Genomic DNA, 16,289 nt, shown 5'->3' on the forward strand with positions numbered 1-16,289 from the left:
TTGAGTAAGGCATTGATCTTGGCGTGCTTCCAGCTTTCCGGGAAGGTCGCGTCTCGAAGGAGATGTTGATGGCTTTGCGGAGATGGGGTGCGATTGTGGAGTTGGTTTTGTTGAAGATGTTGTGTGGTCATGGGTCTGACGGAGAGCCGGAATGGATGGTGTTCATTTCTTTGATGGTGTCGTCAGCGTTTATGTTGGTCCAGGTGAGCAGGGGATTTGTGAGGGTGGTGGCTGTGAGTTCGGAGGTCTCAGTGATTGTCGGGACGGTCAGGGACTTGAAGCTTGTGAAGGTGGGATGTCGTTGGTGTTGGAGCTGGGGTTGGAGAGCTCCTTCACGATGTTGAAGAGTTCTTTGCTGTTGTATGCGTTATCTAGGCAGTCTTTGAAGGAGGTCCTTTTGGCGGATCTGATGAGGTGATGGTGTCTGCGGATGGCGTTCCTGTGGGCTGCGTAGCAGTCTGGTGTCTGTTTGCGGTGCCATTTCTTCTCTAGTTTTCGGATGGCTTGCTTGGATGCCTGGAGGTCCGTGATGAACCAACTGGCTTTCTTCTTGGTGTGTCTGTTGGAGGGTTTCTTGAGTGGGGCAAGGGTGTTGGAGCAGTTATTGATCCACTGTCTAAGGTTGCAGGTGGTGGTGTCGGGGTCAAAGGGGTCGACGGGCAAGGGTGGTGTTTAGCTGGTATTCGGTGACTTTGCTCCAGCATCTGCGAGGGATCTGTTGAGTGCGGTGGTGCGTGGTGGGTTTCCGGAAGGTGAAGTGGATGCAGCGATGGTCGGTCCAGTGGAGTTCGGTGGTGTGGCTGAAGGAGACGTGGGAGCTTGCGGAGAAGATGGGGACAAGCATGTGGCAGACAAAGTGGGTGGGTGTTGTGACGAGCTGTCTGAGTCCGAGGTTGGTGAGGTTGTCAATCAAGGTGATGGAGTTGGTGTTGGTGTGTTGTTGTTCTCGAGGTGGAAGTTCAGGTCCATGAGGAGGATGTAGTCTGTGGAGGTGAGGGCGTGCGTGCTGACGAAGTCGGAGATGGCGTCGCTGAACTGTGGCCTTGGTCCGGGGGGTCTGTAGATGAGTGTTCCTCTGAGGGTGGTGTTGGGATCAGTGTTGATCTGGAAGTGCAGGTGTTCGGCAGTGCAGAGGGTGTCATCAGTGCTGGTCGAGACTCTGCGGGTGTTTCTGTGGATGATGGCGATTCCTCCTACTGTTCCATTGATTGGTACATTCCCTGCAGGTGATCTTGTAGCTGTCAGGGATAGCTATGGCGATGTTGGGTGCCGAAGAGGGGTTCAACCAGGTCTCCGTCAGGAAGGCGACGTCTGGGGAAGTGGGGTCGAGGAGGTCCCAGAGTTCAATGGAGTGTTTCCTGGCAGAGCTGGTGTTGAGTAGAATGCATCTGAGGTGGTTGCGTCCTTTCTCTGTGGGTGATTTGGTGGCTCGGAGGATGGTGAAGCTTCAGCTCTGGCAGGACAAGGGTCCTTGGGTTCGCTTCGGTGCAGCCAGAAGGTAGGTGTGTAATCGTCCGGTGTTGAGTGCGTGGAGGGTGCTGGCATTGTAACGGAGACGGGTGTCATGGAGTTCGCAGGGGCCAGGGGTTCTGGCGCTGGGTACGGTACAGGCACCATCGGCGTATCAGCGGCGCGCCCGCTGGGCGCTAACGCTGCGTGGCCGCCATAAGAGAGGAGGTGGGAGGGAGGAGCAGCTGGGAGGTGGGAGCGGACAAATGTGCGAGCAGGGGCGGGGCCGCAGCGGCGGGAAAAACGGAAGGGAGGAACGGCGAAGGAAACAGGAGGCAAAAGGGCACAGGGCACAGTAAAAGTACAGGAGGGAACGGAAAATTTATAAAAACTAATAGAAGCAAATAAAAGCAATCACAGTACAATTACAAATGCAATACAAAAAAGAGCAAAACCTACGGAGGAGGAACTGCGAAGGAAACAGGAGGCAAAAGGGCACAGGGCACAGTGAAAGTACTTAATTTGTAAAAGAATAAGTGCTGGGGTCTAAACTTTTGCTCAGAAGACTGTGACAGTGCTATCGATGGTTGAGGTGTTGAATACCAATGCTGCATATTTTTTATTCCACCATCAGACACTGCTTGTGTCTTTACCACTCCCTTGCTGGTTCTTTTTCATCTCTGCTTTCTCCTTTTGTGACTCTTTTACTGCCTTTCTCATCCCCCCCCCCTCTCTCTCTCTCTCTCTCTCTCTCTTGCAAAGTTTATAATGTTTTTTTTCCAGTAACCCCAAAACTAAATGCACTCCACCTGCAACCACCAGCTCACAATTCGCATTGGTTTATAGTATGATTAAGTAAGGATTATAGGACACAGCCTTTTAACATGTGTCACATGAAGGACAGCCTAATGGTCCATTAACTCAAAGTACTGCTGATAATGGTAAACCTGGATTAATAGCAAAGAGATCCCATGCATGTGTGCATGAGTGCTAGTGAAGTTTGGTAAGTGTTGCAGGAGGGTCTCAGTGAGCCACAGTGGCATAGGCCTGTGGGTTCCATTTTGAAAGTCCCCGCTCTGGGTATGTACACAAGATTTGGTGAGGTTGATTTCAGGAAATGGGAGTGTGTTGTGGACATTCCTTAGACTGGCTAGACACTTTAGAGAGAAAAGAGGAGACAGACTTCATCTTTGATTACATTGTTTGCTGCTGCAAGGTATTGAATTAAGCATGTTTCATCTTTGAAGTCGGGCCTCTGCTTATTTCTTTCTGTGCTGCTGGCAAATTAGCAGGATACTCCGTTCCCGTGGTGCTGAGGCCGCTCTGCTAGGGTTGGTGGCCTCCTTTCACGGAGAAATGGTGATGGATGTTAAATATGGGGCATGACCCACTCACCCCTGTTGAAGACAGAGGATTTTCCTGAAGTAAATGCATTCAGAGATATCTACTTGTGTTTAAAGATGAGTGGAAGATGGAACAGTGAGGTGAAAAATTATGAACAATTATGCTTGTTGACAGCATCCATAAACTGGGCAACAGATTATAATTTTAATGCAACTGGCATATGGTATTTACCACAATGAAGTACCATGTCTTACAGTTTTGGTGAAACAGCGAGGATTGTAACCATCTAGCCAGGAGAAGTTACGGTGCACTACTATTGGCAAGACGACGTAGTGACTATAGAAGATTGGAAGAGTAGAGGATTTTAATTCATCTTATGGTTAAGGGGTATCTGGTCGTTGACTGTCCAGTATTTCTTTTTACAAAAATGGTACAGCGACGGGAGAATTTAAGCAGCTGATAAGTCTCCATTTACTTCCTGCACAGGTATTATGGCATCCAGTCCTGCTGGCAGGCAGTGAAGCATTGCTTCAACCCTGTGGACGTCCAGCTTAACTGTAGGCTAACAAAATTATCTGAAATATGTTAAAGATAAGAGTACAAGGGCTTCAGGTGGGAGCTCACGAAAATGTATAATAATACTCGCGCTTGAATTGAATTGCTGCCACATACCTTCCAGCCATGAGGGGAACGGCTTAATCTACTCCTGGGTGCGCCATGAGGGCAATGGCCTGCACCACTGCACTTTACCATTTCTACGCCGCCGTGAGGGGAACGGCAGTTTGTAATAACTACCCTGCCTAGAATTCCCTGCCTGGCGCGGCCTGGTGACGCCACAACAGCGACGACTCTCCCCTCCCAAAAGCGCTCCCGCTCCACGGAACGCGGGACGAGCACGGCCGGCGGAGCCGGCGAAGCCCGGGACAAGGGCGGGACCGTCTTAGGCCGTCAGAGGCCAGAAGAGGCCGGGCTGGGCCAGCCCCCTAACGTTCGAAACAAACTGGACCTGGTAATATAGAAATCCTGAAAGGTACTGAATTGGTATTTGTGTGTAAAGGCTGGCAATCTGCATTTTCAAAGCCTTAGGTTTGTACGCTTGAAGTTTTTAAATTGTGGAATGAGTATTGCCTATACCCTACAATGGCAAGGAGACGAGCTAATAAACCTCTGATGGATAAAACGTGCCTTACCATAGAAACATTTTTAGTAAAAGCAGTTAGTGCCCTATCCGAGGAAATCAATCGTACCGAGAGGCGCCTGTCTAGGGGGTCTAGTCTTGTGCTTGGAGACAAGGCTAGCGAAGAATCCATCCTGACTAATGAAGATAGATCAATTATTCCTGAGTCACCTCCCATTGTCAAAGATGTAACTGGTCTAATTGATGGTGTGAATGCCACTGATGAAGAGCCCTCCCGTATTTCTAATACACCTACATTATCTACATCGGCTATTTCCCCCATATTTCCCCCACTCTCCCAATTTAAGCAAAGGGATATAAAAAGAAAACAATAGGTCAGGGAAACACTAAGGCCAAGAAAGACAAGAGAAATTCTACACGGGGGGTATAGCAAGTACAAATACAAATCAAGTTCCAGACGCTGTTCTATGCCCAATACCTCTAGAAGCTATTTTTGATAAATTAACTGTGTTGCTTAGGCCACTCCATGATAGGGTAGATAATATAGCCAAGGAAGTTCATAAATTAAATTGAAGTCTTGAGAAAATCTATGCGAGGATTGAGCAGGGTAAACCAAGGGCAAATGCAAATAGTGAGGTAAACAGAGAGGTTATTACTCTGGTTACTAATAGCGGCAGTAACCTACCAGTACTTAAAACACCTAATTATCTCACGGAGAGGACGCTTATAGGAAATTTAGATCCTAGTGAAAAATCAAAGGAATATACCACGCAGACTAGAGTAAAGCCAGTTGCTGATTTTAATCATGGCAAGGATCGAAGGGAGAAACCGACCCCAGGGGTTAGTAAACTTTCTGCAACAGACACCACTAGAGCAGGCAATCCAGACCTTATGCCCCCTATAATAAATAAGGCACCTATATCTATTGATTTGTCTCCTGAATGTCGGGCTTATGTGGCAGTCCTAGTGAATGTGCCAAAATTAAGGAAAGACCAGTAGGAAAACCACGACACACTTGAGAACAAAACTCTACACTGGTTGTCCAATAAATGTAGTTTCCTGATGGCGGGGGCAAACCAGGTACTGCTAACACAACGGGTGGGGTGGATTGGCCCCCTTAAGAAAAGTTTCGAGGGAGATTGTATTATTATCACCTTCAAGACCCCTGGTTGGGCACGGAATACTCTTGCAAACGCCCCATCTCCGTCACACTGGGAGTATAACACGACTCTCCTGCCATTAGGATATTTTTATAGACACCTGATGGCGATTAGCAATTATGATAGCCCAAATTATAACTCTAATTTTAACAAACAGGTACCACTATTAGCACAGCCACCTTGCGTTACTGCCCCATTATACAACAGATTTCAGGCATTAACTTCTCTAGAAGACAATGACTGACTCACGATAGACTATGGAACAGTGCAGAAACTTAATCCAATAGGGGCCCGCAAAACAAAGTTCAAGGCGTAGCATCAGAGGTCAGGTTATCATCCTCTTTATCTATTATACAACGAGATTGCAGAAAATCAAACCCAGAATTGGTTATAATTACAGCAAGAGAAATGCAAGATACAACCTTAAGGGGGCTAATAGAAAGTCCGATAGTAGTAAGTGAGGAAACGACCGATAACTTAACCTAAAGAGAGTTTAAACACCCCGCATACAATCTGCAAGCCTGCTAAAGATAATGTAAATGAAGGTTACACTATTATAACGTGGAACATAGAAGGTCTTAACAGGAAATTAGATACGCCGTTTTGGAGGGATTTCATCACTTCAGACTAAGATATAATCTGCCTGCAGGAGACCCGGTGTAGAGACTCAATTTTTGTAGAGGGTTACACTTCGCACTGACTAAATGGTACTGACTCTGTGGCAGGAAGGGCCAAGGGCGGCCTCTTGATTCTTGTTTCTAACAAATTAGCGGAATGTTAAATTAAAAGCTGCACAACAATAGAGTCAGGTAATGAGGCTTCAATTTCATAAGGGTAAAGATTTGGTCCTAGTTAACTACTACAATAACATCTTTAATAACAGCAGGGGGAGTGTAGTTCATAGTTTGGAAAAAGAAATTGAAAGGGCGATGGCACTGTCAAACAAGTTAGCTATTACCCTTTGGGTTGGCGATTTTAACATTCAAGCATGTCCGCTGGCTCAAACTAAAACATGCGGATTTATGAAGAGTTATAGCGCTGATGATAACGTTGACTACATGCACTTCCCCCACTGTGAATATGGTACAGCACTAAATACTATAATAGCAAAGTTTGATCCCAAATTACGGAGTTGTACCATGACCTGGGACAATATTAAAATGCCCAACTTTTACCGGCAGGAATGCCGCTACCAACATTGATCACGTAATCAAAGTAACCTTCCTAGCCTATAAAGGGGAGGCTCGAGGGAGATTAATTGGGGAACAAACTACCCTCGTATTTTAACAGCAACTAAACCTTAGAGCTGGTTTCCATGCATACTTCACTGATGTAACAAAACCTCCCATTGCTTTGTACTGACACGCTTAAGGCTAGGGATTGTTCACCATCTCGTGGCCTTCCCGACTATGAAAAAAAGTACCAGTTCTGTATGCCCATGTGATAATATATCCAACCAAAGTTGCTGCCATTTTTTAATGTTTTGTAAATTTTACTCTTTTTTTAAGGAAGTTTTACCTGAAATCCATGTTTTTAAAATATAATGTTCGATCCACTAAAAATGCTATGAGGCTAATGTTTACTTGGGAAAGCCCGGATATCTGTTTTTATGTGGCATCCTATATTTTAAAATGTATAGCTGCTAGGAAATCTATTACTTTTTGAGTTTACTCATCAACATGTTATGATGTAATTAACTCAGTACTAAAGGCATTTTGCACTTTCCGCATAATTTGCACGAAAGGTATAATGTTGGCACGTGACACTTTATTGCGAAATTTGCAAATGTAAAATGTTAGCACTTGTCACTTTTGGTAAAATCTGTATGATACGAAAATTAACTATATATGGTATTTTACTGTGTCATTTACATATTAAGCAACATATAAAGTATTTGGTCGATTTTGCTTGAAATGTACATTGCTGGCACATGCCACTTTATTGCGAAATTTGCACATAATGTAAAATTTTGTTAGCACTGGCCAGGGCCGTTTCTAGGTGTTTTGCCGCCCTAGGCAAGAATTGAAAAATGCCGCCCCCTCCCTTTTACCACCATCACTCTCTCCCCCTGTCATCCAGGCTAGAGAGGCACACCCTCTACTGCCGAACTCTTCCATGTTACTCTCAACTACTCTCAACTACTATCAGGAAACAGGATCACAACAGTCAGTCCTGCAAACGACCTCAACAAAAGGCCCAGGCCAGACCATTATGGTAGCCATACACCCAGAGAACTATGTACATGGATGCCCAATAGAGCCTTGTGTTTAAATACCACTGAGGCGTCAAGTGCACCTCGTTTTCAAAACCAGAAACAACAAAAATAGTAACTTGCATTGCTCACTCACCCAGTACCTGCCCTCAGTACCCATCAGTGAACACAGACATCGGGGCTCACTTGGTCAGTACCTATTCCCAGTACCCCACGGTGAACACAGTCTTCCATGCTCACTCGGCCAGTACCTGTCCTCAGTAACCCTCGATGAACACAGTTGTCAAAGCTCACTGTCAGTACCTGTCTTCTGTACCCCTCAGTTAATACAGTCGTCAATGCTCCCTCGGTAGGTACCTGCCCTTAGTACCCCTTAGTGAACACAGTCTTCAGGGTCACTTGGTCAGTACCTGTCCTCTGCACCCCTCACTCAACACAGTCTCAATTGGTCTGTATCAGTCCTGAGAGACCCTTGGTGAGTACCAATTCTCAGTGCCAATCCTTATTACCCCTCCCTATTGTACCAGTCCTCATGCGCCTCTCCTCCTGCGGGTCTTTCTCTTTACCTCTCGCGTCTCCTTCTGCACGTTTCCCTCAGCTCTTCTCACGACTCAGTTTGCAGTTGTTCCTCTGCACATCTCCCCTCTCTCTCCCTTTGGTCCTCCTCTGCACCTCTCCTCTCTGAACTCCCCAGTCTTATCACCTCCTCTCCTCTCCCGGGTCCTCTCTCCTCATTAAACTCCGCAGTGAATTGTTGCAGGACGAGCAGTGGGATACTCATACTGTTAATTAGTTTAACTTGGGAGGTTGTACTCTACCCGTAACCCCTCTCTTTCCCTTTATGGCTATAGAGAGGTCATCCTCTCTGTGTAGCTACAGTGTTGAGACACATGTTTATACACACACACACCTTCGACTGTGTGCATGGCATGTCCTGTTCTTTGTGCTACGAGCACAATTCCCAACGTTCTGCTGTTTTTTGTTAGCTCATAATAGTAGACATAGCCCCCCCTCATCGGGTTTTTGATTTTTGCTGATGTCTGTGTTATACACGCACTTCTCTGTCCCCGGCTGCTTACGTGAGTTTTTCTCTTTGTGATGTACCCACAGTTGCCCTTGTTCTGTTGTTTTTTTAGTGCTGTGTGTTTGTGTTACGTACACAATTTCTTCTGCCCGGTTTTGTTTATTTGCTGATGTGTGTTTAATACATGTTGTTTTGTTGGGTCTTTTGTGCTTCCTATTATCTGGTGTCTGTGGTACACACACAGTTCCCCTGCCCGCTTGTGTGTACGCACGCAGTTCCCTGTGCCAGAGTGTGTTTTTGGTAGTCCGTGAGTTGGGTTTTGTACAGAGAATCCCTGCGCTGTCTGGTTTTTGGTAAACCCTGTTTAATTCACCATATAACCTGTTTTTGCAGTGTTATTTGTGCTAGGTACACTTGTCCTTGTGGGTTTCGTAGGTAATTCAAAATCATGTGCATTTTTTGCGAACGTGTGTTGTCCTCATGCGCTCTTAAATGTGTTTATCTCCACAGGCACCTTTAACTGACCGACACATTACTTTTCTTTGGATATTTTTCTTAACCGCCTCTCAATGCAGTTATTTTCAAATGCCTTCAGTCGCTTTATGTGCCCAACCGTGTGATTTCTGTCTCCTGACCGCGCACGCTGGGTTTTGCTTTTGGTTATTCCCAGGGCCGTTTCTACCATTAGGCAAGACTAGGCGGCCGCTTAGCTTTACTTTCGTAGGTTCAAATTAAGAAAAAAAATCCCCCCTTTTGCCGCCCTAGCCCTTTTGCCGCCCTAGGCAGCCGCCTAGTCTTGCCTAATGGTAGAAACGGCCCTGGCACTGGCCACTTTTTAGAATGGACGCAGTGTATCTATATATGGTACATCATGCACTCTGTACAGCACTTGACACTTTTCTGCAATTTTACACAAATGCATTTTGCTTATATTGTACATATAGTCGCCCATGCTGTATACTAAATATTTCGAGAACATAATGTGGGCTGTTACCAACAGCTTTGTATTTTAATGATTGCTTTCATGGTTGTTATCAACAAACCGAATAAAAGCTTTGAACTTGATTACATTGTTTCTGAAAATGACAGTTTCTGTGTCAGGGTGTGAAGGGTCCTTTAGAAGGCGAGCAGCCCTTTGCCTATCGTTCTAAGCACTATCAAGTGTGGCTGTTGAGAGTCAGGTGCAGACTGCTCATACTTCTTGGTGCCTCTGATGTGGGTGCGCCAACCTGGAGATGACCTTCTGTGTGCAACATCAGTCAAGACAATGGCTGAGGCTTGAAGACAGCCTGAGAAGGACACATGAAAAGGGAACCGACCCAAACCAGTTTTACAAAGGCTAACAGATAATGCACATACCCATTCTGCTAACTGCATAAAGGTGAGACCTGCTGACCCACTTGCTCTTCAAGTTCCAAGTTCTCTCTGACATAGGTGCGGGTCCTCCACAGAGGACCCAGAGGATACTGCACAACCATGGCTGGTGTATCTCCAAATGCTAGCTTCCTCGAGGTGATCGTACACCATCTGGAGCTTGATCTTGAGGAAAAACTGCCTGACTTGTCCCAAGACCCCAAGGAGTCCTTCCTTAACAAAGGGGAAGGAGTGAGCCCACCTTGCAGAGGGAGCTGACTGGTGGAAAGGGGTAGGAGCAGTTCACTCTGGTGCAAGGGTCCGTTCATCAGAGTCTCATTGACTGAGATTGATGTGATTTATGTTGCAGATCAGTTTCAGAAGGTGTTGGAAGAATACAGTGCTTCTGAAGCGTGTTTGAGTGGCTTCCCTTGTCATTTCCATCATCACTGCTGAGGCACTTGAAGAAATGTGCCTGAGCAGGATGCCCGACTGAAGCTGAGGTCGACATTTCAGCTTTGGCACCCGCTGTGCTTGCTTTAAGGCAGTGCGACTGGTGCTGCCACTCTAGACTCCAAGCTCGAGGGGGCACCTTTGTAAGACAGGCTGAGGCGAGATAAGAACAGCCTGCAGAGATCTTTGTGTGCCCGGCATTTTTCAGTGGATAATGACAAAGGCACGATAACTCTGGAGGTTAATGCGCTTGATGGATAGATCTGTCATTTGTCTAGTCACAGTTTTGTCTCATGATAAAGTAGCATAGAGGGTAAATTGTCCAACTCCAAAGCACAATGTGTAACATTCAGATCACAAATTTGTATATTAAGTAGATAGCTCAGTGGAATACTCCTTTTGTTCCAGAGATTCTTATGTTACTTGGAGATCATAGGTCACAGCCTTTTTACTATGGCACATTGAGCCATGAACTGGCATTAACGCACCGCATGTAAAATCCAAGCTTTGCATTAGTATCATATTGTTTTTCCCCCCAATATTCTAAAAAGGATTCCTTTTGGCATTTATACAATTTTTTAGTATGACTTCCCCAATCACAGTTTTACATTTCAAAACCTGAGTTTATGGTGTGGATTTATTAACACTTTGAACCTCGTTTGCATCACAGGGTGGTGCAAAAAAGGTGCAAAGTATTGTTATGGGGTTTACTTTCAAGAGCATGCTTGAATTGCACTGGAAAGTAGCTCTAAAATAACACAAAGTAGCACTATGTGGTATTTTGTGTCATGGAGACATACTATGGGTGGTACATTGACGTTCCCATGCACCCACCCTGGGGCTTTAACGCAAATCTCTATCTACTAACTTTGGTAGAAAAGGGATTTGTATAAAAAAAATACACCTCCTTGAGGCAAGCGGATAGTTGGAGAAGATATTTATTTTCTCCAAACCTTTCTAACTTTGTAAAAAACTTCCTAACATTGTATGTGTGTTATTTTGCATGTGCACTGTTAAAGTGTTAAACTGTCAAAGCATATAATTTCATGCCAGTAGAATACGCTTTAATATAAAACCTATGCTTGACATCACTCACCCAACTTTCCACTAAGGTCTGCATTGGCAGAAGGCAACCTAATGTACGCCAGCACAAATGGAAAGAGCAACAGCCAAATATCTTAGGGGCCAATTCACAGAACTGATCTGAGACACAATCCTAAACTTACTACTTTTGCTATTCACTGAAGGCACTTACTATTTTTTGGTATTCACAAAATGCACTTACGACTCTTATCTTTACGTCCGCACAAATTGTGCACTGCATGTACCATGATGCAAAGGAGAAAACTTTTCTGGGTTATGATGTAGTGTCTGGCCGTACCCTTTTCCCTGCCCAAACTGTTTTTCATGACCTCCTCTACCATTTATCACAAATTCCTAATGTTCCTTTTTGTAAAAATTGCAATCTGGCCCATTGATTACACTTTATCCGGCCTCAGCCGGAGATTACGGCTCACGCCGGAGAGTACGGCCCAAGCCGGAGAGGACGGTCCGGCTGCGGAGAATACGCTCCGGGTGCGGAGAGTACAGTCTGGGTGCGGAAATTCCTTCCCGAGTGCGGACGTAAAGTTAAGAGACGTAAGTGCCTTCTGTGAATACCAAAAGTAGTAAGTTTTGGATTTTGTCTCAAATTAGTTCTGTGAATCGGCTCCATAGTCAATAAGGTGTTGCTATGCTCTCTCTTTTTTCACACAACACAACATAGCAACTTTGGTTGCTATACTGCATGAAAATTTAGTACATCTGCCCCAACCTTTCTCCAGACCAAGCACTCTTAACATATAATGCCTACCATTATAGATGACATTTGACTCCTACACTTTGTAGTCCTCTTTGTATTAAGTAACATCTCCAATACATTGATTTCATCACCTGTATGATTCATTGACTCTGTAGAACATGCATGTGATGTTAATGATGTAAAGTGCTTTGAAATTCTACAGTTGGATGCATAGCATTATAAAATAAATAAATGTGAACTAGGGGCAAAGGACAGCAGATGGACACCATTGGAAGGTGGTAGTTGGGAAACCTGTGAAGATGGAGATCATTTCAGGAAGGTCAGGGGTGTCACCAAAGACTCTCACACTGGCCAACACCAGTGCTAAAGAAGGCTCTGCCTTGGACGTGTGACAATGGCACTGCCAACTCCATGTCATGCATTCCTGGCTGTCCCAAAAGTGAAGGCTGCAACCTTGTGGTACCCATTCAGTGAGTGGCTTGCTTGGCACTGACACCTTAGTAGTGCCAAGTCAATTAAGCTGCTCGGAGATTAAAACTTTCACCATGTGACAAACAAGCACCTGGCAACTATGACACTGAAGATCGCAATGCACATTTGGACGGCAGCCATCATGCTCCCAAAAGCACCTAGAAGTGCATTGCTGTCGCTGGAGCCCCATGTCCGAAGAAGAGAACCGCTGAGCTCCCGCCACCCCGGGAGACCCCAACATGACTGACAGTGTACGCATTGGATGATTTGGGTCACTGAGCCTGCACGACCCGCCAGTGCTGAGAGACCACTGAGCCTAGAAGAAGGCTGATGCCAGAAGTGGCCACTTCTTCTGTCACCCTCCGGAGACTCACTTCTAGCCCTGCAGTCGCCCTCATTGAGTTGGGCTGATGCAAGTCCTGCTCTTGGTCCAGCTCACTACCAATGAACCCACCCTAATGCAAGAGGCCCGTAGAGGCTCTAAGCCACCAATAGGTAGCAATGGGTGAGACAATATACAGGTGTTATCCATCAGTAATGACTGTGTGCTAAGAGCAATGAAGGAGTGCTGCACCTGAGCTAGGGATTACACCATCAGAACTCCAATCCCATACGTTAGAGGGAGAAGGTGGGGTAGGGTACCTAGCCCAATGGACCTGTACTGGAGTGTCGGGTACCTTGCGCATTATTGGAAAATAAGGCAATTGTCTTTTCAAAAGAGAAGGACTGGGCTGGACAATGACTTTATTGTACTGATGGTTGCAGTGTTGAGTGCCTAGCCTAAGTAACCCACACTAACCTCCCTGCGAAGCCTGTGCCTACGCTTATCACATCTACTGAGAGGCAAGTGTTGAAAGGGCTGTACTTGGTCCAGATTCCAACACCATAGTAGAACGGACTGCTGTTGGTGTGAATGACCTTATCACCACGGCTGTGGCCAATAGCTCCTGCCTGCCCCGGCCCCCCTGAATGGGGTTTGACAACTGGGGGGAAATGTTGTCATTTGGCAAAGGCTTGGTATGCCATTGGCCGTATTAAGCATTGCCATTGTTTGCACCCTATTATGGTGAATGCGCTGACCCCAGGGCAGCCACGAACTCGCTTTGCCCTGGTTGCGGCAGCGCATTCATGTAAAATCATGGAGCCAGCCTCTCTGTGTTATAACAGTGCAGGCAGCAAATCACGTGCAGTTTCAATGGCGATGTCTGGGGGTCCATAGGACCCCCCTTTGTCCCCTCCGGAGTGCTGCTCTAGAAGGTAGCACCCTCTGAGTGCGCCCCCTGAGAGCTTCTTTGCCTTTGAGCCCACGTCTGTAATATGGCACGGGTGCAGAGGCAAAGGAATTCCTTCATTTGCTTAGGGCATGCCTGAAAGGGATGCACAAGTTTCTGTGCCCTCTTCTGTAATACCAAAGTTCCCCGGGGCTGCACAAATTGGGTGCAAACGCCCGTTGCACCTATTGTAATACGACCCCTGGCGTTACAGTAAAAGCAATAGTTGACTCTTCCTGCCCCAAAGTGCTGTTACGTAAGCAGTGTTAGTGTCTGACCATCTTGAAGTACTGTAAGTTACTTGGCTTCTCCTCCACAGAGGTTGGTACTTCAGCTGCTCTCCCCGCTCTGGCCAGAAGGTGTCACCATAAGAAGAACCTTTCATCTCTCTGTCACGCTCTCTCTCTCTCTCTCTCTCTGCAGGAGGGTTATGTATAATCCCAACAAGGGCAGCAGCTGTCCCCTGCAGAGTCTATGTTATCTCCACAGCACTCTCTTATCAGCACGGTGAGTTGTCGAAAGAGTGGCTACTCTCTGTTCTTCCACAGGCACTGATTAATTTGCCAGAAAAAGGCTCTCCATTTTGAAAAACATTTGTCACAGAGATAGCAGTCTTTGGCTCCCTGTTCACAAGGCCTGGTAATCGTATCTTGTCAGCACCCACATAATGACATCATAATCTCAATAAAGAAACGTGGCACTTGCAAACGCACCCTCCAGTTGCAAACTTTACCTGCCTATAAAATCGAAGGCCCACAGCACAAAATGGACGATTCACGATTGATAATCGTACATAGCACATAGGATAGACCCCAGCAGGTTCGGCGTCATACACTATACATTTGTGTCAATAGTGTCATCTGAAACAAGAACCGGATTCATGAGTTCCACCATCTCTATGGAATGAGGTAGAGGCTTACGCCCTTCAAAACTTCAAGACACGACAGAGATCTGGGAACAAGGTTTATCCTAGTCTACCTTAAAAAGAATGCAAAAAAACTGCAAGCTTCTCTCAGTACCTAGAGATCTCACAACATTAGGGACAAAACCCTATGGGGGGCATCACCTCCATTGCAGATATCAGTGGTCAAGTGCCTTCATGCTTGAAATTCGCGTTTTCATGGGAGCTGAAGATTAAATATTTAAGATCACGATTTGGGGTTTTGACTTAGGCGAGATTTATCAAAAGTGGAACCACACAAGGGAATCTATCAGCTGTCGTATTTGTAGCATTAAACATGAATCACTGTCCCGTGTTGCTTTTGATGTACGATACTGCCCGACTTTTCCTAATGAGTGGCATAAAAGTCTGATTCCACATTAGAGAAGACGTGACCCGCACCCTGTCTTTTTTGCCGCTATAGTAACAACAAACAGCTGATAGCTGGTTTTGTGAAATTGATGTCTTTTATTTTAAATACTCCTTAATAATTCTAATTGATGGTTTGAAAGATTGTTAAAAAAATTTAAAGCAGCTTTATACTGTTTTCTTTTGTATATAATTGTATATTGAATTGTTTTAATTAGCTATCAAATTATAAATGACAGCACCCACATCTGTGGCCTCTTCACATTGCTGGGTATTTGTTAAGGACAGAAAGTTTATAGCTTTGGGAAAGTCTCCTAGCAATTCCGTGCTCAACACAGCCAACAAAAGATTTGTACAAACTACTGTACACTGGGCAATTTCCATTGCACTAATGGCAAGGACCCAATGGCAGGGTCGCAGTAGTGTCTACCATTAAGACGTCCATCATAGGGGAACCACAAAATAGGGTGGTACGACCGTCAGAGGTACAGATGTTGTTTTTGGCACATTCTCCATTACTTCCCTCTTATGGGTCAGGGCTTATACTCTGAAGTGCATGCAGAATGTACAGGTAGTTTTGGGTCCTCAGGTGCTGCTTTGTTTTGTGCCGCTCTTTACAGTGAAACAAGGGGACAGAAGAAATGAATAAGCCGTGCACGAGGACACTTACCATCTCCCAATTCCTCTGGGGATTTAGAGATATCACAATCATAGATGGCTTCACCAGGTACCCGTCTTCATTAAATGAGAAGTCCCTGTTCTCCCACGTTACGTTCAGCATATGCCTGTGGAGCAGAAGTGAGATAAGCACTGATCATCAAAATAAGTCTTTCACTGCATATGAACACTGCAGCATACAGATTGTCTTTTCCACTGCTTGCGGCCACCTTATTGTTTCATGGAGCTGAAGACCTTTGCATGGATGTAACCAGTCAGAGGCAGCCTCATGTAGAACACAAAACTCTAGTAAGACCAGCACTGTGTTTAACACTTTTGAACAATCAGGGGTAGATTTACAAGCCCCTTGCGCCACTTTTGCAACACTTTTAACATGGGAAAATTGACGCAAAATTGGCGCAAGGGGCTTGTAAATCTGCCCCTAAGTCTTTACTAACTTCCTTAAGAATCCATCTGTAAATCCAACAATGGAAGGGAATTGTGGATGTATTAAACATTAGAAAGTAGTGGAGTTACACAATTGCACTACGTATTGGAATCCTGCACAATACTGAACTCATACAATAGGCCATCCTCTCCATATGTGTAGAAAAATTATTGGACTTACAGCATCTTTCTTCATCATT

At 45.5% G+C, this 16,289-nt stretch overlaps 1 protein-coding gene across 1 annotated transcript in view; it reads right to left on the reverse strand.

The window, feature by feature from the left end:
- GRIN2C (glutamate ionotropic receptor NMDA type subunit 2C) overlaps nt 1–16,289 on the reverse strand; it is a 280,395-nt gene that overhangs the window by 159,236 nt on the left and 104,870 nt on the right. Inside the window, exon 3 of the mRNA XM_078650813.1 lies at nt 15,656–15,770. Coding sequence (XP_078506939.1) covers nt 15,656–15,770 — 115 coding nt within the window. The remainder of the gene's footprint in view (nt 1–15,655; nt 15,771–16,289) is intronic.

Source organism: Lissotriton helveticus, chromosome 7, assembly GCF_964261635.1.
Source record: "Lissotriton helveticus chromosome 7, aLisHel1.1, whole genome shotgun sequence".
Classification (NCBI taxonomy): domain Eukaryota; kingdom Metazoa; phylum Chordata; class Amphibia; order Caudata; family Salamandridae; genus Lissotriton; species Lissotriton helveticus.